The sequence below is a fragment of the Lissotriton vulgaris genome, chromosome 12, assembly GCF_964263255.1.
Source record: "Lissotriton vulgaris chromosome 12, aLisVul1.2, whole genome shotgun sequence".
Lineage (NCBI taxonomy): Eukaryota > Metazoa > Chordata > Amphibia > Caudata > Salamandridae > Lissotriton > Lissotriton vulgaris.
The window spans coordinates 485,988,381-486,010,567 of NC_141700.1; the positions used below are offsets into that span (position 1 = coordinate 485,988,381).

Genomic DNA, 22,187 nt, shown 5'->3' on the forward strand with positions numbered 1-22,187 from the left:
AGATTAATGAGTGGATGTCTGAAAATAAAATCATTCACAGGGAGCAAACAGGGTTTAGGAGTATGCATAGAATGATTTGCCCTTCAGGTGATGAATGAAAAGTATTTTTTAACAAGAGGAGGAGTGATATCTAAGCGTAAAAGCCCATATTGAAAATAACATGACCGAAGCCCAATCGCACGCTAAATGTTTGGGTTCTTTTTATAGAGCTACAAGGAGAAGACACTTGTCGCTTCTTTTAAAGGTTTACCGAGTCAAAATCTTGGCTTCTTTATTGTATGGATTAACATTGATTGAAGCTTCTGAATGGAGCTTTTTAAATGTGATGGAAAGCAGAGTTCTTAGAAGCTTAGCTACAGTAAATACAGCTCTACCTGTGGCGGCCTTAAGGCTAGAATTTGGTCTGAAAAGCGCCTTCGCTCAGGGTTTGGTAGCTGTGATGCGTTGGGTTGTGTGCTCAGCGAAGAGTGATGATGGCTCGTTAAGATCCTGTATAAAGAAAGACATTTTGGGTGACCTAAAAGAGAACTTTTTAATCCATAGCAATTGTGTTGCTGCGGTAGATAGGTTACAACTTGATTCTTCTTTAGTTTTTACTCTGACGACGCAGCAACTAAAAATTAGCTTAAAGCACGTCACATGATCTTTAAGCCTGCTTCTGTACAGAGAGGCCTGTATTAGGAAAAGGGGTTGCCAAAATGTAATAGACTCCTGGATGGTAAATAAAGTGCAGCCTTATATTTATTGGAATTTACCTCATGGATTGAGACATTTTTGGATTCTCCTGAGGCAGGGTATGCTCCCGCTAATTCCCTTCTTGGCGAAATGGGGTGGCTCCCTGGAGGTTTGTAATTTATGTCAAAATGGCCCCAAGATTTAAATCATGTCTTTTTTGTCTACCTTGTCATTTATTATGTCGACGGTTTTGGCTGAGGCCAATTTGTCTGCAATTGTCTCTTTCCGCAGCCTCAAGTTTACCTCAGTCTTTTAATGAAATGTTCTGTTACAGTCTTTAACTTTTTTAAGTGTTTTTTTTTTAATTGTATTAACAATATTCTTGTTTGAATGAAACGGATGATAAAAGTGAGACCGAAGCCGGAACCCTGCTCTTTCAATTTGTTTTGCACTCCTTCTTTGTTGTAGCTAATGGTTATTGTAGCTAATAGACCTGTACATTTTGCACTAGAGGCGCTAGTCACCTTTGTCCTTATAGATGCAAAGTTTTTGTCATGTGCTATGAAATCTTTTAATATGTGTTTTAATTTTTCTATTCTTTTAATGTGACCTCAGGGTTTCGTGCGATGGTGGGTTTTAATACACTTTAGGGTACAGATTTGCACATATGCAAATTGTATTCATATTTCTGTGAATGTATGTATTTGGATAACGTTTTATGTGGATCTCTCCGGAGTTACGCAACATAAAATAAAAATAAACTTGAAACTAGATTTAAATACCTATAAATGAACTTTACAGAATATTCAAAATGCATCAGCAGTCAGGAAGGTGCAAATGAAGCGTTTATTTAGTAATCCTGAAGTGTGACCGAAACAATGATTTTAATAGGATCAAAAAAAATCAAGACACTTTAGTTGGTGTTGCGCAAATGACATGTTCAATGAAATCTGAGCGTTTGCGCGCTATATAATTTAATCAGTAAAACTGTATGTCTTTGCAAAATGAGTGGCCATTTCGATGCAGAATACACTGTCTGTTAATGACAGTGTGATACCTCGCCATGCTTTAATAATAATTTTGCAAAAATGTGCTCCAAATGCCACTACCAGGTACATAATACTCATGCTGAATGGGCATTGCTCATTTGCTACACTTGTTCATTGTGTGACACTTAGAATGTTCACAACCTCTTTGAGTTGAGTGATGTGACCGCACCCCCAGTCTGACAGCTGTTCCAACCCCAATGTCTGTTCTAAGGCCACCAGTCACCTGTGAGCAAAGGAGACAGCAGCATCTGTCCAGTGGATCTTGATGAAGCACTTGTAAGAAAAGGCTCATCTGTCACCAGTGAAGATTAATGTTGCTAAGCAGTGGCCCAACTGCGTGGGCAGTGATGATGTTTCTGGTACCCCTCCCATATTAAGCAGGAGGAGTCATGGGTAGCACCTTAATGCAGGAACTGCCTTCTCCCCAGCTCACACTCTCCATGACTGACTCTCCTCAGAGAAACTAGTTTTAACCAGCTGCATATTCTACCGTAACTTCACTGGCACTGGGGTGTGTGGCTTGGTCACGTGATCAGTATTTGTACAATGAAACACCATACTTAAGTCTTTCTTCCTCAAATGAATAGGAAACCATTCAAGGCACATACCAGCTTTCTCTTTAACCAAACAGTATATGAATAGGCTGTATGTAGTCGGTTTAGATCAATATTTAGTGATCGCGTTCCAGACTCCTGTTCATTGCCTCTGGTTAAAAAGTCCTTCTTGGGAACTCCTGTTTCTGCTTGCACGAGTCTGTAACAAAATGTTTGCCTGCTTCTTGAGAGAATGTATGGGGGTATTGAAGGGAGGAGCGATGGAGAACATTGCTGCTTGTTTCAAACAGTCAAGGCAGAATCAACTTACTCCTAGGACCTATGTTTGGGTCATTACTTGGTTCGAGAGAGCTCCAGGTGCTTGGACTCGTTAGGAGAGACTGTGGTGAGGGGTGTAGGCTCACTGCACGTCTTCTTTGTCTCCTGCCAGGTGTGCGTCCTGTGTTCTCCATTGTCATGGAGTACTGTGAGAAGGGGACTCTGCGCAGTGTGCTGGAGAAGGAGGCGGAGCTGCCCTGGGATACTCGCAAGCGCATGGCTCTGGATGCTGCCCGTGCCCTCTACAGGTAGTACCCCTTGACGCCTTTACATGCCTCAGACACTCGTGGTCATTCTGAAGAAGAGATAAGGGGGTGGCAAGCAGAGGTACCTGGTCAAAGACTAGAATGCCCTTCCGTTGACACGATTTACAATGTCTCATTTCAGACTTATTTGGCCCCCTTTCTACCTGACCTAAGATCGGAACAACCTTAGGCAAGCAAAATACTTTCTCAAGCTAGTATACCTAGGTGTAAACAGTCACAAACATTTTACCAACAGCAAAGGAATCTCCAGGATAGATGTGGCTTCTCAGCCTGAGCTGATGACCTTAGAACTGGGGAATCCGGATCAAGTCCTGAAGTCTGCTCAAGAGCCGGTGATTCTGGGCAAATCTTGCGTACAAAAAAAAGAATGTAACCTTGTGTTATGTATTCTGGTGCTCAAATATAGCGAGCGCTCTGTTGCCTTTGGGTGGGGTTTATGCTCTATAAAAACATTGGCTAGGATTTTAAGCATACAAACAGTTACACATGATGACTACCATCAAATCTTGAGTGGTATTAATCATATGCATTGCACTACACTGCGAAGCGTTCCTTGCGAAAGCAGATTTGCAGGTCTTTTTGTGGTCTTGGCAGCTCATGTCATGAATACATTAAACACTAGAATAGAATAAGAATAACTGTAAAGAGAAAGAGAGAGTGGGCTTTGCGTCATTCCCTTCAGCTACTTGCCCTCATGAAGTTTTTGTGGTGTGCTTTTTTCATGGACTGTTCACCAAGCCCATCTTGTTTTGAGGAACGTGACTTTGACCCATTACTGATCCCATAAGGATTTTGGGATGTGCTTCAAGAAGTAGTTTTAAACATCTTCCTCACTCCACTTCATCCCTCACCCCTCATTGTCTGGATTCGCTGTCCTAGTCGCCCTCACCCCAGTGCACTACCTTGTGCCATTCTCCCTCGGTCGCTGTCATCACTATCAGATGTTTCATATCACCCTACCCTGACTTGTCTTCCTTGCCTGGACCTTGATGGGCTCTCTGCTTTCACACCCTGCACAATAAACCTTCCAGAAACAGCTAAAGAGCTGTTCTAGACTAGAGGTCTTTTTTACTACCAACAAGTGACTAACACTTATCACCAATATTAATGTGATTCTAGAACATATTGATGACTATTAGAACATACTAGAGATGCTCCCATAGCCTTGATAATCTCTATCGCCATCATAATCCAGCGCTGACGTATTTATTTTGGATATAGAAGACACACAATAAAATTAGACTTGGGAAAATGAATATGCAAATTCATGTTGAAGCCATGTCCTCTCTGTCACCTGCCCTCCCGAAAGCAAGAGCCCAGTTGCATGTTTTGTCATTTGTTCCTTCCCTATTCAACAAAAGCAGGCATTCAATAACATTTGCTCTGTTCAAACTCTCTCGTATCTTGAGACGTTTGAACAGAGCAAATGTGATAAATGTAGGGTCTCTAATAAGTGCCTAAGGTGCTGCAGCCTGCTCCTCAGTGTAAGGGCTTGTGTATCTGACTTAAGAGCTCTCCAGTATCTTTGCACGGTACCATAGCATGGTTACATTAAGGGCCTGCATCTGACGCATGTGGCCTCTAGTAGCAGTACAAGGTACTGCAGCCTACTGCAGAAAAGACTTGTCTGATTCAAGCAACCTCTAGAAACGGCATAATTTACTGCAGCCTGCTACATAAACTGACCCCATCACTGGGCCTCACCTGGCACCCGCACTGACTCTGCCTCCAGCTCTGTGATCCACACCGGTTCCCGGAACATCCTCGCCAATGCCAACACCACGCTCGGTGCCCATGGAAATGCAGCCTTTGCTTGTCCCCCCGGAACCGTTTAACATCCTGGTTCCTCAAGACAAACCCCATACTTTACAATCTTTATTTTGTAGGGATTCTGATGACAATTGGGATGGAGGAGATGAGCTTGGGCAACCCTACAATGAGGACAATTGGTATGAGTACCTCCAGAATGCAAGTGGCCTTGACATTTCTCCTGACATAGGCCTGGTCTCTACTCCAGGCCCTGCCACTGAAGAAAGCACCTCCTCTGCAACGGTTATGCAGCCTGCGCCTGAGGTTCTACAGCTCTAACGCCCCACCATGAAGGCCAAAATTAACATCCTGACCAAACTTCTGCAGCTAGGGCAGATCACCTTTGAGCTCCTTTTGCCTTTTAACAAGGCCCTCTCTGACATTCTCCCAGGGTCCTTGGCCAAACCTTGCTCTGGCCTTCGGTGAATCACTAGAATGAGCAGCACCATCATCTGGCTCCTGGCGGCCCTAACTTCTTGACTCAACACACTTTGCCTGAGAGCTTGGTGGTGCAAGGTTCCACCTGCAAAACAGACCCAAATGCCTTCCCAAATACTCTGCCAGACAGTCAAAAAGAATGGAAATCTTTTTGAAGAGGGTATTTTCTTCCACAAGCTTGGCCATTCACTGAGTCATTGCCACCGTCCCCTTCAGCTCTCACTCTTACACTAACTGGAACACTGTGGCTCAGATCCTCCCCAGCATCCCTGATGACCTGCGTCCTGTCATGAACAGCTATCAAGAATGAAGGTGATGCAGCTAAATTCACTGTCCCTTGCGAACTAGACACCACAGATTCCATAGGTTGGTCTATTGCTTCCATGTGTAGCCATCTGTCGCCATACATAGATGAGATCCAGAGGGTTTCTACAGTGATTTCAGTTATCCCTCATGGACATGTCCTTCGAAGGGACTAGGCTTTTTGGGGATAAAGTGGATTCTGATCTGTAAGACTTTTAAAGCTAGCAGGAACACAGCATGCTCCTAGGACTTCTCTGCTCCACTGCACACACCACATTGACCGGCTCAATCTTTCCATAGTTTTGGTTGAGGCATCACGCACAGACAACCCTTCAGCCTCAGGGTTCCTCACCTTTTTCTGAGCTCATGGCACCAACCGATCTCACGGTTAGGGACAATGTCCCATCAAGTCCTATTTGAGACCTGTGCCCTCACGAGCGCTTCCTCCGGAAAGAGAAATTCAAAATGTCCACCCTTACCCAGGATTTTCTGCCCTCGACTCTGAAGGCTGGATGGTAGCACTGGACCTGAAGGATGCCCATTTCCATATACTTGTCCTGCCGACCCAGCAACACTACCTACGGTTCGTGGTGGGAGAGTAGCATTTTCAGTTTGCTGTGCTCTCCTTTGGTCTCACCAGTGTCCCTCGAGTGTTCACCGGTTTCCCCCTAAGTTGGCAGGGTATGCACAGATGTGGATCCCTTGCTCACTTTGCCACTGGATTCAAGCCAGCCTGGGTGTTGAGGGGTGTTACCCCGAAACCGGTACCAGGATGCTTGTTTCCTATCCAGGGAAGACCTGGCTTGGCAGTTCCGGCTGGACTGGTACCATGGGGCACAGGGTCAGACTAATTTGCAATTGGCTGAGTCTCAACTGGGATGGCAAAGTGAGCTAAAGAACGATGATGTATTCAACCACGATCTGGGACTGGGGGTGAGTGTCTGAAAAGTTTCAGCACTCCGCCCATCATCTCCTTGTGTTTGCATATTATACTGCACTCATGCACAGCTCACAGAACAATATACCATACACCCATGGTATGTGCCTGCGGACTAAACTAAGTTTATACGTATATTATTCTGAATTGTCATAATATATACTCTGGGACAATTCTCTACAAGCTAGTACTCAATGTAATATGCTGAATAAGTGGTCATGTAAACATACAGCATGCTTACATAACCTGCTAAATATACACGAGTATGCTTAGACAATAGTTTATAGTGAAAGCACACCTGTTGCTTAGGCTCAGCCAAAATGTAGCACACAGAGCTAAATAAAAAAGTCCTTTTTATTTGAACACGCGCACACAATTTGTATTCACAAACTGGTGTGCAGATCTGCCCACAAAAAAAGCGCACAAGGCATCTAAGGAGACTGATTATGTTTCTCAATGAAAGCAGCTGAAGGTACCCGCAGGATGAGCCTGGAGCACTAGAAATGTAAAGGAACTGTACATTCAAGAGAGGCACGCTCCTGCCTCCTGTTCAGGAGTCAACAGTGAATGCTAATTATGGGAAACAAATAAAATTATATTGAACAACACTTTCTAAGACTACAAATTAGCTAAAATTCCTGTCTGTGTCCAGAAGACCGACAATTACAATTCCAACATCATTGGGTCTTCTAAATTTCCAGCAAGAGGCCATATATTGAATGGGCAAGTAGCCTTGAACACAACCTTTTGGTGGGGAGTCAGTGTGGCTGGCACCAGTAGCGGAAGTGAAATGTTGGTACTGGTAGCTGTTATAAGAAACTGATACTGATGCTAAGAACTTCAGACCCTTAAGTCCCCTAATTCCACATTTTTCAGCAAGAACAGATGCCATCTGTGAAGCCACGCAGTGATCATGGTGCATGCGTTCAGAGGGCACACAACACACATTAAAATAACATCACAGCAGTCTCTGTGGCAAATGTTTCAAGAACCTATATGCCGTCACCAGCTACTCTTAACTCCTTGTTGATTTATTAAAGAGTGCAATTTGAATTCACCCAGAAACTGCTTAAGTGCGGGCAGCTTTAAGTCAGTCTACCTTGTAGGAAATTCCAAGACCAGTGCATTCTCTTCGCTCTGGTGCCAGTGACCTTTCCAGGACACACACCCTGTGACGACCAAGGTTCTTCCCAAACACTGCGAGTAATTATGCACATTTAAGTTTTGTTTTAAAGCCTTTTTTTTACACAATAGTAGTTTGAGTACTCTTCCCTGAGGCAGTCAACTAGCAGCTTACTACTTTCACGCAGCGTACCATTTATTTTATCCTTATTCTGCGTCTTGGATCTTCCCAATATCCAATTTATGTCCTGGGTCTCACTGACAATTTAAACAAGCATTGGCATAGCCAATAGGTCTCGCCTTTGGCTAAACACTTTTAAGGTCATAAAGGCGAGACCTATTGGCTATGCCAATGCTATGCCCATGACGCAGTTGAATATTTTATCAGAAAGAAAAATAAAACAATACTGCAGCGTCAAGTAGCATTAGAAAAAGCTACGCTTCTAAGGGCTTGCATTCTGCTTTTTATGATGTCCAGCATTCCAGGCTAAGCAAACATCAGGACATGAGTTTTACAAATGTGGCCCATGTCATTCTTTGCCACCAATGATGCTGCCTGAGTATCACCCACTCCCTCAATCTCGCCAACAATTCCTATTGCCACACTGGCCAGTCGCTGCGCACAAGCAATCTGTCGGAAAGCAGGTTTTGCTTACATTATAAAGCAGTGCTCTAGCCCACACCTGTTGGCACCAGCCCTTGCTCTTGTTGTGTAGAGTGTTGCTGCTGCTGGGCTGCAAGATAAGCCTTGAAGGGGGCTTCTAGTTCTATGTTCACAATTGTATTTGACAACATGAAAATTGTTCCTCAAGCACTTAAAACTTGTGGATAATAAATGTGACCAGCAGATGCAGCAGGTGATAAACGATATGTTCAAGAGGCATTGTGGCTTTAATTTCCTAACCACAGTACACTCAATATGCATCAGCGGAGTTTACGGGGTGTAACTTGGCTAGTCCCATTTATTTAGTCATCCTGCTGGGGTATTTCAAGCCGCATTCTTAAGCACAGTGAAATGACCAGCTGAAGAAAGGAAGCACGCAAAGGCCACGGAGCAGTTTTCAGAATGTTGTTACTTACCTGCAGCTCAGAAATGTGTGTCAACATTAAAAATACCGGTATTGCATTTGTTTGTCTTTTCATATCTTGTCAAAATTACTGGGAGGGTTCATAACGCAAATACGTTTTAAAAGTGGATAACTTGCTCCATCCTTACCATTAAAATAAATAAAATGAAGCGAGATGATCGTGGAGCGGGTGAGCGTTAAAAATGAAACCAAACCGAAACACTGCTGGGAAGTGCTCATCATCAGCAATGTAAATAAAAGTAGATAAAGCACAGCAATCTTGTAGTGATCAAGAGATGCTGAGTTCAAAGGACGCTGACCAAAGATCAGCTAAAGTGAAACTAAAACCGCAGTACGGTGTGGAACAAGCTGCAAGGCAAATAAGCCCACACAGCGTTTCCCTTGCGGGAGCGAGCAGGGGCACCATCTGTTTGAAAGTTAAGTACAAGCAGATGGTTGCAAAGCTCGCTCCTGCAAGGGAATCGCCAAATGTGCACGCATTGCCCTTGAAAGCAATGCAAAGCGTGCACGTTTTTTGGCAGAAAAAGCTAATCGGTTCCTAAAGGTCTCCTCCTTTTCAGCGCATGCGCGCTGCATAGGTAAGATCTAAAAATAATTTTAACTCACGTGCTCATTGAACAGCTCTACAAAGTACACACAGACAGTTCCATACAAATAGCTGCTGTTTTTCAAAACCCTTCAGGCAGTACAGAGATAACAATCAAGCAACAAAATAGGCACTCATTTTAACAGGCCTCACACCACTTGTATTACTACTAACTGAATACACCGGGCCCAGATGCATAGTTTTTATTAATTTATATCACCTGGTGGTCCACTCTCAGAGTTGGAGGCCATGGGGCTCCATCTGACCTGGAGGGAAGCTTCAAACTAGGCAATGCTGACTGCTTTGTACAGACACATGCACCTGCGGTGTGCTACATCTTCTCCATGAGTCTGCTGGCTGAAATGACGTCCTGCATTAACTGCAGCATGGGAAGCAGACACCTAGAGACTGTGCAGTCTTCAAAAGCCTGATGACAAACTGCGCAGACTTGTTTTTTCGGCTTCCTATCAGCCTGCAGGCTCTACCCACTCTTTCCCAACTCGTCCCGTGATGAATTGGGAAAGGGTGTGGTGGCCATACTCTCCACTCTCTCACTGACGTAAAGGCGATTGCGCTACAAGGCTTCAGCCTGAAGCTCCCGGGGGTAACTTTACCCCAACGTCATTAGGGGGTGGATACTGCTGGTCCTCAAGGCTATGTTTTGCCGAGCTGATGACCGCACAGGCCTCAGGGCTGTAGGAACGATAGCCCGGCAAATACTCCTAAATTTGGGCCCACCCAAGGGCAGAATGTTTATGAAAAGCATCACTGACATCAGAGCAATAAGCAGCACAGTGAGTGGCAGTATGCAACAGCTCCCCAGGAAGATAGTTTAAGTGTTACCAGTGTTTTTGTTTTTAAATACATTTTAATATTGCTTTTATTTTGATCCTTAAAGTAAAGAGGGCAGAGCCCCTACACCCTCGAACAGAAACTGCCCGTACAGTGCAAGACTGCTGTCTATTATAAATAATAGCATCCCGATAGAGTAGCAGAGAAGGCACTTCAACTGATACTGAGGGTCCTTGAATGCTGAGACTTCACACAGCAGTCTGACATCTCTGTGAGGGGATGTCCAGTTCATGACCAAGATGGGCTCTTACATTCTCTCCTGCCAGGTAATAAGGTTGGATCGTCCCGTGGGGGGATTCTTGGCTTCATGCCTACACACACGCTAGGTACACTTAGAGTAGGGGTTTGCCTCGTAGGAGTACGCCAGATTACTGCCTTGTTTATATACCTTCTTATGTACACTGTATTAGCACCGTGGTAGAACTGTATCTATTTACGCTCTTGGTGCTTGTAATCACTTTCATTTGCTTTTGTCTAATGATTATCGCAGAAAATGTATTCTATACAAGAATAAAGGTTCAATAAATAGATTTGTAGGATCTGCTTCTTATGGTTACCCCCACTTTTTGCGAGATGTGATGCTGTTTTTGTCTAGTCTGACTGGGATCCTGCTAATCAGGACACCAGTCTATCTGCTTTCTCCCTAAATTGTTGTGCTCAGTACTTGGGTACATCCCAGATTGGATACTGGGATACCCTTGTCAGTCCGTAGTATATGGTACCCATGTACCCAGGGCTTAGGTACCCCAGAGGTCTCCCATGGGCTGCAACATGTATTATGGCACCCATCAGAGACAACTCAAAATGGAACTACAGGCTTGCCATTGCAGCCTGTGTAAGTTGGTGCATGCACCACTTACTAAAGATATAGGTTTACTATATCTAAGGGTCACTGCACTTAAAACCTATAAGTCACCCCAATAGCAGGCCTTTACAATCCTGAAGGCAGGGTGCTTGGTTCTAAGTGAAAGGGTGCCCATGCATGAGCAGGTCACCCCTGCAGCCTACAGAGTTCATTCTCCCGGGTTGTCAGTGAAGCAGCCATATACTATATAGAAGGGCACCGCGTAATTGCGCGATGGCCATCCCAAACGGCTGCAACAAATCCTATCATAGTTGGTATCAAACATGTTGGAATCATACCTCCCAAACCGTAACGGTGTGGGAGGTATGATTCCATGCACTGGAAGAGCCGTCCCTTAAGCTCTGTGTTCCCGGTACCAGCCTTCTAGTTCTGGGCAGCACAAAATGGTTGCTGCCGCCCAGAGACACATTTCTGCCCTCCTGCTGCTGAGCCAAGCTCGAGTAGGGGAAGGTAGAACAATAGACATTCTGTCACAGGGAGGGGTGACCACGTCCCAGACAGAATTTAGTGTATTCGGGCTGGGTGGGTGCGCTTGCCAGTGCTTGAAAGTCTGCATGAGGGGCTCATTTGGGGTTCCTGTGCATAGTTCAGTTCAAACCACTCCTGGGAGCTGTTGGCTCCCACTCTGGCATGAAACTGCACAAAGGACATGGAAGTAACCTCCCCCTGTCCAGACCCTCCCCTAGGAGTGTCCCCTGAATCTTCCCAACCCTCTGCTTAGGGTACTTAAGGGCTTACCTGGTTGTAAGACCCTAGATACGTCATGGGATAAGATTCAGAACTGAAACCACTGCACTTCTATCATCTGGGCACTCTGGACTTAGTTTGGGTGGACTTCGTCTTCCTTCCAGTCTGCTGCATCGTCTGTGCCTGTGCATCATACAGGAATCTTCCAAGGCCTGTGAAGCATCAAGGACTACCAAAGTAATCTCCCTTGGAGGGAAGGAGTCACTCCCCTGCATTCGCAGGCACCACAAATAAGTCTTCAGATCCTGAGCTTCTCCGAACTCCATGGGCTCTGCATCAAAGGCGGACATTAGTGGACATCTGCATCAAAGGCGGACATTAGTGGACATCATATACCAGGCTAGCTTCTCACAAAATTGAAAATGCCTTACTGTGTATTCTTTATAAATCTCTTAGCACTAGTAAACACGATTGACTGTGCAAAAAATGTTCCTATCTGTTTCCACGATCCGGGGGGTGGGTGTCAGGGTTGCCATGTTCAGTGGTTCACTCTCTGACGGTTAGGTTGACTCATGGAGGCACTGTGAGCTAGCTATTCTCTGGGCCATCGCTCTCTGGTGGTGCCCAGAATAAGTCTAGGCACCTCACCCAAAGTTTATGTTGTCCAACAAACATGCAGGTCCTACAGATTAGTGGGAACTACACAACACTAATAGAGTTATAAAAGAAATGACCAATGGGTTATGATTGCTATGTGTACTATCTTGCATAGACCACTCCATGATGTATTTGGTCAATTTCCTTGAAACAAAAATATAATCATAGTACTGCAACCCCTTCCTGTATACGTAGATATATTGGGTTTAGAGGGTCCTGCCGACTCTAAAACATTGTAGAAATTATGTGCCAACAGGGGGTTATACAAAATCTTACACTTTGGGTGCCGAGTATGTGTCTCGCAACTTTGTATTGACACCCCCTGCCAGCAACAGGCTAAGTTCTTCACCTAAACCCAGCTCTTCCATGAAGTTAAAATATGTATGAAAAATTAAATTATTTCTTACTTAAAAATCATCCATAAAGAAATTGATTAAAACAAAACTGAAATTCAGATGATGGAGTCTATTAGTTATAGATTCTTTACCTTAGAATTTCCCCCAGACATCAGTCTGGATCTGGACATTTTTCAGCAGCAATTCCCCTGCATGTCATTAGGTGGTGTCGGTCAGCTCCCTGTCCATTGTTGGTGTTGTGGGCACCGGAATTACGTTGCAGGACCTATATAGATGCTGTCCATGCACGCTGACATCAGTTCTGTCTTTTTCTGTACCAGCATATGTGCAAATCAGAAGAGAGCTACCACTTAGCCGTTTCTTAGCTAGTCTTTTTCAACTTTTTGTCGACATTTTTCCTGAGTCATTGATACCTGGTGTGTCGATAATGTCTCAACGTCGGACGGGCTTTAAGCCCTGTGGCTCCTATCACTGGGTGATGTCCATTACAGATCAGAACTTCGTATGCTTCTGATGTCTGGAGCATTCACCCGACCTGAAGTCATGCTCTGAGTGCTGGGCCAAGAACCCAAAGGCTTTGGAGGAGCGGTCCCGAAAGGTATTGAAGACCAGGCACTCAGCTCCGTGTCGCTCCCATTCTAGTCCAAGGGGAAGGTCTTGATGATGGTCGCGGAGCTCACACTCCTCGTCGCACTCAAATTTGTCGGGTAGATCTTCGGTTAGATCAGGGAAAGACAAGAAGAAGTAAAAGAAACAGAGGCGTTCTTCGAATTCTCCCCGTTCATCGACCATTACGGCGTGGGACTCCGAGCGTAGTCGCTCAAAAGCTCCATCTCTGGAGTAGTCTGCTGAGACCACACTGCGCTTCCCCGCCTTTCCAGGAGCCAGGGTGTCTTGTGCCCAAATCCATAAATTTTATGAGGCCTTGTAACACATTTTTTGGGCAGGCCGGCTCTGCTGAGTCAGGCGGTGGCCCTAGGCCTTTCACACTGGCGGCTTCGGCCCACACTCCAGAGGGCCCTTATGGATCCGGTATCGGATCCGGATTGACACAGGATGATCTTACTCTACCTTCTCCTACGTATCCTGACATCGTCAACCGTGCCCCCAGTCTGCGCCTACCTCATCCTCATCACCGAATTGGGCATTGAGCCGGACCAATGTCGCTCAACGTCGGTTCCAATGCCAGAAGGAACTTTTGTTTCTGTGTTCATTCCTGGCATTCATTTTGGGCCAAAAGGAGGTCAAGAGGAATGGGAGGGACCACTGGACCCTTTATCTGACCAGCTTGTTGAACCGGACTGGTGGATGGACCTGGGTGATGCCAGTGGCCTAGACACTTCTCCTGACACTGGCTTGCTTTCTCCCCCTACTGTGGCTACAGAGGAGGGAACTTACTATGCTGTGGTTGCGAGAAAGCCGCTGAGGTCCTTGACCTTGAGTTCTCTCCGGTGGCAGTCAGGACTTACCTCTTGACAGAGGTGCTTGAGCCTACAAGGTGCTTGAGCCTACGGCTTCCAGGTCCGAACCCCTCTTGCTGTTTAACAAAGCCCTTACTGTTTTCAATCTGGACACTTGGTCCAAGCACTGCTCAGGGGCTCGTGCGGACAGGACAATCGCCCAGCTGCCACCGCCCTGCTCCGGGCAACACAGTGTTCCTGATGCAACATCCCTCCCCTGAGAGCTTGGTGGTCCATGTCTCATCTTTAAAGGGCGCATTCCCTTCACTCCCCCAGATAGTGAGTCCAAGAAGCTGGATCATCTTGGGGAGAGGATGTTTTCTTCCTCTAGCTTGGCATTGTGGACACTAAATACAGCTTTTCTCTTGGTCCGGTGCTCTAATACCATCTGGGATACGGTCACGTAGGTGCTGCCTCAGTGCCCAGAGGAGGCCTGGGCCATTCTCTCCCAGGCAGTTGCTGTTGGGAGAGCTGCAGCCAAATTCACCATACAGTGTGGACTGGATACCACAGACTCAGTGAGCAGAATGAGTGCAATGTCGGTAGCACTCAGACGCTTGGTTGAGGACTTCTCTGGGAATGTTCAATCAACTTTGATGGACCTACCCTTTAATGGCACTTGTCTTTTTGGCGACAAAGCAGACTCTGTCTTGAGCGCTTTAAGGATTCTTGGGCTGCGTCCAGATCTTTGGGCCTCACAGTAGCCACCCGTCCACCTCAGTCTGTTTTTTGTCCCTTTCGTGGCTATGGAAGGGGCGCTGAGCCATGTCCTGTCCAGCCCAGCCACAGGTACACGCAGGCAGTCCAGTGTCTGCATGGTCGTGGGGCCCAGTGTACCCGCAGGTCAGGGAGCCAGCAGGCAGACCAAACCACCATTTACCCCCCTGCCGCTGCCTCCAAAGCTTCCTAGTCAGATGTTTCAGGCCCATTATCAGCCAGTTGCTGCAGGATTTGCCATCACCTCCTCCGTTGGCAGTCCATCACGAAGACAGGTGGGTTCTGCAAATAGTCTAAAGGGGCTACTTCATCTCCTTCGAAACTACCCCTCCTTCCATGCCACCTTCTTACAGCCACATTTTGCTAGATCATTTGGCACTTCTCCACAAGGAAGTTTGGTCTCTCTTGGCTAAGGGAGGCATAGAGATTGTCCCTGTACCAGAAGTAGGTCAGGGTTGTTATTCCCACTACTTTCTGGTGCCCAAAAAGGACAAAGGCCTGCGTCCTATTCTAGACGTCTGGGCCCTCAACTTCCTCTGGAAGGAGAAGTTCAAGATGCTCACTTTGGTCCATGTCCTTTCTGCCATCGACCCAGGAGACTAGATGGTAGCGTTGGACTTGCAGGACACTTCTTTCCATATCCTTGTACTGCCTGTCCACAGACTTACTTACGATGGTGTATCATGAGCACTCTCAGTTCACAGTGCTCCCCTCTGGCCTTTACAACGCCCCTCAGGTGTTCACAAAGGTGATGACGGTGGTCGCACGTCATCTGTGCAGAGAAGGGGTTCCAGTTTTCCCCTATCGCGACGACTGGCTGTTGAAGGCTGCTTGCCCTAGGCGGTCGTCTCCCACCTCCAGACTACAGTGGGCCTCCTGAACTCACTGGGGTTCACTATCAACGTACCGAAGTCACACCTGATTTCCTCTCGGAAACTCCCTTTCATTGGAGTGATGCTGGGCCTGGTGCAGTTTCAGGCCTATCCTCCTGAGCAGAGAGTCTGGGATATTCGGGCTGTGATACTGATGTTTTCGCCTCTATCCCGGTTTTTGGTGAGAATGACTCAGAGGCTGCTCTGGCCTCATAGTCTCCTGCATCCTGCTGGTGGATCATGCCTGATGGCATATGCGGGGTTTCCGCACTGTGACCTGAAGTTCAAGTGGGCACAGATCAGGGGAATCTTTCAGACTACGTCCAGATCTTGGAAGGAACTGCACAGCAATTGCAGTAGTGGTTAATGAGCCAAGATTGGGTCAGAGGCAGATCTCTCTCCCTTCCCCAACCGGATCTAATGCTGGTGACAGATGTGTCACTTCTAGGATGGGGCGGCCATCTGGCAGAGGCGGAGATCAGAGGTTTCTTGTCTCCGACAGAGTGCTGTCTCCATATCAACCTTTTTGGAGCTTCGGCACTGAAGGCATTCCTTCCCTCTCTCAAGGGGAAAGTGGTGCAGGTGTTCACGGACAACACCACTGCCATGTGGTACTGCAACAAACAGGGCGCGGGTAGGGTCGTGGACCATTTGTGAGGAGCCTGTCTGCCACTGGACACGACTGGAACATCAGGGTGAGGTGCCGGGTTTTTAGGAACCCGGTGGTGCCAGGGGATAACACCCGAAGACCTCTGAGTTCTCCCTGTTCCGGACCACAGAAACCAGGAGTCTTCTAGATGAAGTCAGAGATCGAGTTTTATTGGCTGCAACCAAGTAACATGTGTCCTAGAAGTACGACCGCACGGGCCGTAAGTTCTCAGGAGACTGTTCGTTTTTACAGAACCAGCCTTCTCCTTTTATACATAGTATTACACTTCGGGCAAGAATTCTTGAGTTTACGATATGGTCATAGACATGTTTACACAATAAAGCAAAGAGCGAAGTCATGACGGCCAACCCATATTTTAGATGTCCAGTTTGTGATAGATGACCCAGCCCAGCCCGGAATTACAATCAGATATCGATGAAACCCCAATAAAACAGGGCACCTCCTTGTCATAAAACTGGCCATAAACAAGGAACATGGACAGGTGTATGTGTGTAGAAAACACGGTCTGTAGGTGGTGAATGGCTTATGGCATGTTGTGCTTTGATGATATCTTACTCGGCCACTGGGCGAGGAGCTGCCCAAACAGGTTTGGCTGGAGGCGGTAGAGTCAGTTCGGCCAGGTCATGGGGAAGTCAGCTAAGGTGGACGTGTCCTTTCAGATCAAGCTCAACCTTAATCAATTGACTTATATGAGGGCAAGGCATAAGATGGATGCCGTTCACAAAATGGAGTCTGAGGGTTCAGAACAGAAACCACGATTTGAGGGTGTTGGCATCGCTCAAGTATCCAGCAGAAATGGCTCTGACACTCCTGATGTAATCACCTCGACATAAGGTCCATTCTGATCTACTGGAACTGAAACAACTCCCTCTCTTTGTCCATGGCTGTCCTAGCAATTATTACCATCATTCTCGTTTTCTGCGTAATAGTCATCAGCATAGTACTGAGCTGATCTAGAAGACGCATTATTTTGTTGATCAAAGCTATTCATGGAATTCTGAGGCGGGAAGGAAGTGTTATTCTGGGGGAAATTTCCACGACCCCTACCCCTAGGAGCCTGTTGAACACCTCTACCTCGTGCACCAGAAGCTCCAGAAACACCATTCAGACGTCGTGCCAGAGCTGGACAATTATTCTTGAAATGACCCTCTTCTTTGCAATAGGCACACTGATTCGGGCCGTATGGTAAACGCTGATGGGAAAACTCGTTTCCTTGCGCGTTTCTCGAATACTGCTGTGGTTGTTGATAATTGGGCTGACTAGGTGTGCGAGGCGGATAGGCTTGCTGGAGAAGAGCTTTGGTCTTTAAATCTTTAGTCTTTTTGTCTGCCTTATCTACCTCGTCCTTGCGCCTATTTTGGTAGTACTGGGCTGTGGCTAAAATCTGTGCTGACGTGGAAACAGCCCAAGCACTCTCTGAATCTTTCAATTTATTACTCAGTTCGGGAAGCAAATTATGTACGAATTTGTCTACGAACAATCTTTGGCCACCCTCGGTAGCCATATCCTGACCACTATGATCGACGAAAGTCTCTTCAAATCTCGTGAAAAAGTCAGACACATTCTCATCTTTCTTCTGCTTGCACGCAGATAACTTATCCCAATTGACACGCAATTCAGGCATTAAGGTCTTCATGTACGTGATCATTCTACCAGGAAGTTCAGCTACTAAAGGCTCAGGTTTGGAACCCCCAACTTGTCTAGTATCTGCAGCAGTAATATTAGCCCATGTGTCACCTAGTTCTTGATCATGATCTGTATGGCGAATCTTACTCCATAAAGGCTGTGGAACGACGTTCCCAAACAGCATGTCTACATCTGCTAAATTCATTATACATGAGCTGGCAGTCTGTGATAACTCCTTATAATACCCTGCGGGATTTTTACGTGGATCAGGTAATGTCTGCTTGAGTGCTAATACTTCAGACCTTTTCCAGGGGACATGTACCCATACACGCTGGAAATGCGGTGGAACAGGTGGATGCGCATTCGCATCACCTTCCCTCCAAACTGGAGGAACTTCTCTCATAGGGTATTGTTGCGCCCTTTTCCTACCTGACACGTCATCTTCATACAATGATCTAGAGACATTTCCCTTACTCCTATAGGATAATAACAGATCTATTGCTTTTTCGACATCGGCACCTACAATCATGCCTTCGAAGAACTTAAAACGCATACGGAATAATTCCTTCATCTTGCGTTTGGGATCATTTGTCTCCAAATCTTCGCAAAGGTATACACATATCTCTTCGAATACGTATCTCTGAGTGGGTGCAACCCATTGTCGGAAAACTTCCATAACAGACTGAACATCGTATTTAACCGTGTCAGTAACCCATTTGCGTGCTAACTCATTCAGCACTTCTCTTTCCTCATAATCAGGCAGTTGACTACGCAACTGTCTACGTCCTGTTTTAGGGGTTGTTTTAGGGGACCCAAAGAAAGGTGAGAACAGACCAGTGACAGTGCTTGCCACTCTCTGTCGAACAGAAGGAGAAGCTTGCGGAGAGGCAGATGCGCCAGAAAAGACAGACTGATGTAAAGAGGAAGTCGAGGCAATAGCAGAGGAAGTCGAAGCAGTAGCAGAAGTAGTAGTATCAGGGTAAACAGTTGGAGCAGTAGGCAAAGTTGCAGAAGAAGTAGATGGAGTATGTAGTAAAGGCAGCGGCCCTTGAGAAGGCTGCGCCGGAGAAGTAGGAACCAGCTGAAGAGGAGCTGGTGCTTGTGCAAGAGCTGCATTTCGTGCGCCAGGGCGCGGTATAACAATACGCTTCGGGGGTCCAACAATACTCGATGTATATGGGGGTGGTGAATTCAACAAATGGGACATTAATGGATCTTTGTCAGATGCTCCCTTCGAATCTTGTCCTCCATGGGGCAACATTGGGTAGCATTTATCTGCTGCTAGTTTCTTGCTTCTGAGCATTTGTTCACTTTCCTGTTCTTCCTCATTATCCCTGTATGCGATGGCGGCTTGCACCATCGACATACCTCTTTTATTCTTCTTAGCTAATTTTAATTCTTTCTGTTTGGCTTCTTTGCGCCATAAGCGAAAAGAGTCAAACATCGCCGGCCGGGCTTTCTTCTTAAACAATTTGACCTCGAGGTTGTCTAAAACTTCTGAGTCAAAACTACCATATTGGGGCCATTTTAAAACACCATCCTTGCGGGTGTATTTTATCCATACTTCATTATACGTGATAGGGCCTACTCCGTGCTTGATATATAATTCATATGTTGGAGTTCCAATCGGAGGAACCGGACACGAATCCTCTAATCGGGAGTCCTTACTACAACCAAGACAAAACAAGTTTCCAAGTCTGCTAAGACCAGGCATCTTTGCTCACTAGTCTAGCTTCTAACTTCAAGGGATTATCTAATTATGATATTTTCGTGAATACACGAATCCCTCGGTTTTGGCGCTTGCAAGTTTCAAACAAGGTGTACCTCAAGGATACCAAAGACTAAGAACCAAACTAAGGACTAGGAGACGCTCCACTTATACTTAACTGAAATATTGAAGATCGGTGACGTCACTAGAAGACTCGTCTATCGTTTCGCTCTACCAAGGATCACTGGGTCCAAAACAGGGCGATAGTCAGGGCAGCAGTCCTTCGTAGCCGTCGGGACGCGGGGAACCTCGCAGCAAAGACCTTCGGAACCACGTCGACATACAGGGGTCGCTGAAGTGGCTGGCCGTCCTCTGGAATTTTCACACGAAGCTCCTCACGAACATCTGGCTTGGACCGTCACCGCTTGATACCGCCCCGAGTTGGGCGCCAACTGAGGTGCCGGGTTTTTAGGAACCCGGTGGTGCCAGGGGATAACACCCGAAGACCTCTGAGTTCTCCCAGTTCCGGACCACAGAAACCAGGAGTCTTCTAGATGAAGTCAGAGATCGAGTTTTATTGGCTGCAACCAAGTAACATGTGTCCTAGAAGTACGACAGCATGGGCCGTAAGTTCTCAGGAGACTGTTCGTTTTTACAGAACCAGCCTTCTCCTTTTATACATAGTATTACACTTCGGGCAAGAATTCTTGAGTTTACGATATGGTCATAGACATGTTTACACAATAAAGCAAAGAGCGAAGTCATGACGGCCAACCCATATTTTAGATGTCCAGTTTGTGATAGATGACCCAGCCCAGCCCTGAATTACAATCAGATATCGATGAAACCCCAATAAAACAGGGCACCTCCTTGTCATAAAACTGGCCATAAACAAGGAACATGGACAGGTGTATGTGTGTAGAAAACACGGTCTGTAGGTGGTGAATGGTTTATGGCATGTTGTGCTTTGATGATATCTTACTCGGCCACTGGGCGAGGAGCTGCCCAAACAGGTTTGGCTGGAGGAGGTAGAGTCAGTTCGGCCAGGTCATGGGGAAGTCAGCTAAGGTGGACGTGTCCTTTCAGATCAAGCTCGACCTTAATCAATTGACTTATATGAGGGCAAGGCATAAGATGGATGCCGTTCACAAAATGGAGTCCGAGGGTTCAGAACGGAAACCACGATTTGAGGGTGTTGGCATCGCTCAATCACGACGCAAATGTACAGGGATAATGTGCTAATCATTACCGGTCTGCCGATACCAAATTTGTCATGGTACGACGATATTTTGTGACACGAGTGTTGGACCTCGGTACCATATCACAGCAAGGTCCGGAATTTCGGAACCACAAGGGCATGACCCTGATGGTTTAACACCTCCAGGCTCTCTGAACGCCAGGGCAGACAAACTCAGCACAAATGGTATCTCCATCCAGAGGTGGCTCTACGTCTCTTCAAGTGGTAGGGAGAAACTTGGTTAGATCCGTTTGCCTCCGCAGAGAACATGAAATACAGCAGTATTGCGCATTGGAGTTTCCAAGGCAGCCCTCACACTGCATCACTTTTCATCGCTAGTGGAGTTGTAGCCTCCCGTACTCCTTTCTGCCTATTCCACTTTTGCCCAGAGTGTCCAAGAACATCAAGCACAACTGGGCTCAAGTTATTCTTGTAGCTCCGGATCGGGCACAAAGAGTATGATACTCCGACCTTCTGAGCATGGCCATGAATCTTCTCTGATCGGACTGCCATTTGGGGAGGATCTTCTGATGCAGTAGCAGGGGCGGTGCTGTGCCCGAACCTGTCCAGTTTCCACCTCCTTGCATATAGATTGAGTGGCAGCAGTTGACAGCTTTCGACCTTCCCCCCCCTAAGTCTGTGACATTATTCTGGATCGTCAATATTATCCCAGGGGCGATTTTACATACCCTCTGGTTCTGGCAGACAAAATGTATGTCTTGATAAAGGTGATCATAATAAGGAGTTATCACCGAAACGCGTCGACGCAACCTAAAGCGTATAATTCAAGTCTCTAACACCATAATAGATATTCTGATTTAGTAGTGATACTACTCTGGTGATATTAGAGCGGAAAAAGAATATACAAACCTGTATCCAACAAATGTATGTTGTAACTGTTCTGTCTGCTTGTAATTGTGTAGGTCGCAATTATATGTATTGTCTCAATTTTATCTTGTTTTAGTTCAGGGATTTAGTTTAGTTATCCCTATTGATTGTTTTTTTAATATATTCAAATAAATGAATTTTTAACTTTTCCATATTTTGTTGTATGTATTTGTTAAGTCATAAGGTACGTTATTTTATACCTGTCTTTATCTGTGCCTTAAGGGAACTCTTTCTCTGACCTACATTATTCTGGCAGCCAGGCGTCCCTCCACTAAAACGGTATACGCCTGTAGTTGGAGCAAATTTGTGGCATGGTGCACAGCAAAGGCTGTTAATCCCTTTTCTGCCCCTCTTTCAGAGATTCTCATGCACATACTTTCTTTGGCCCAGCAGAGATCTGCTTTGGGCACTCCTAAAGGATATCTTACAGCTATCCCTACCTTTTTA

General features: G+C 46.1%; 1 protein-coding gene across 2 annotated transcripts in view; it reads left to right on the plus strand.

The window, feature by feature from the left end:
* The window catches only part of MLKL (mixed lineage kinase domain like pseudokinase), a 703,954-nt gene that overhangs the window by 287,074 nt on the left and 394,693 nt on the right, over positions 1–22,187 (plus strand). For both annotated transcript variants that reach the window (XM_086945230.1, XM_086945229.1), the window contains one exon: positions 2,709–2,844. In XM_086945230.1, coding sequence (XP_086801356.1) covers positions 2,709–2,844 — 136 coding nt within the window. The remainder of the gene's footprint in view (positions 1–2,708; positions 2,845–22,187) is intronic.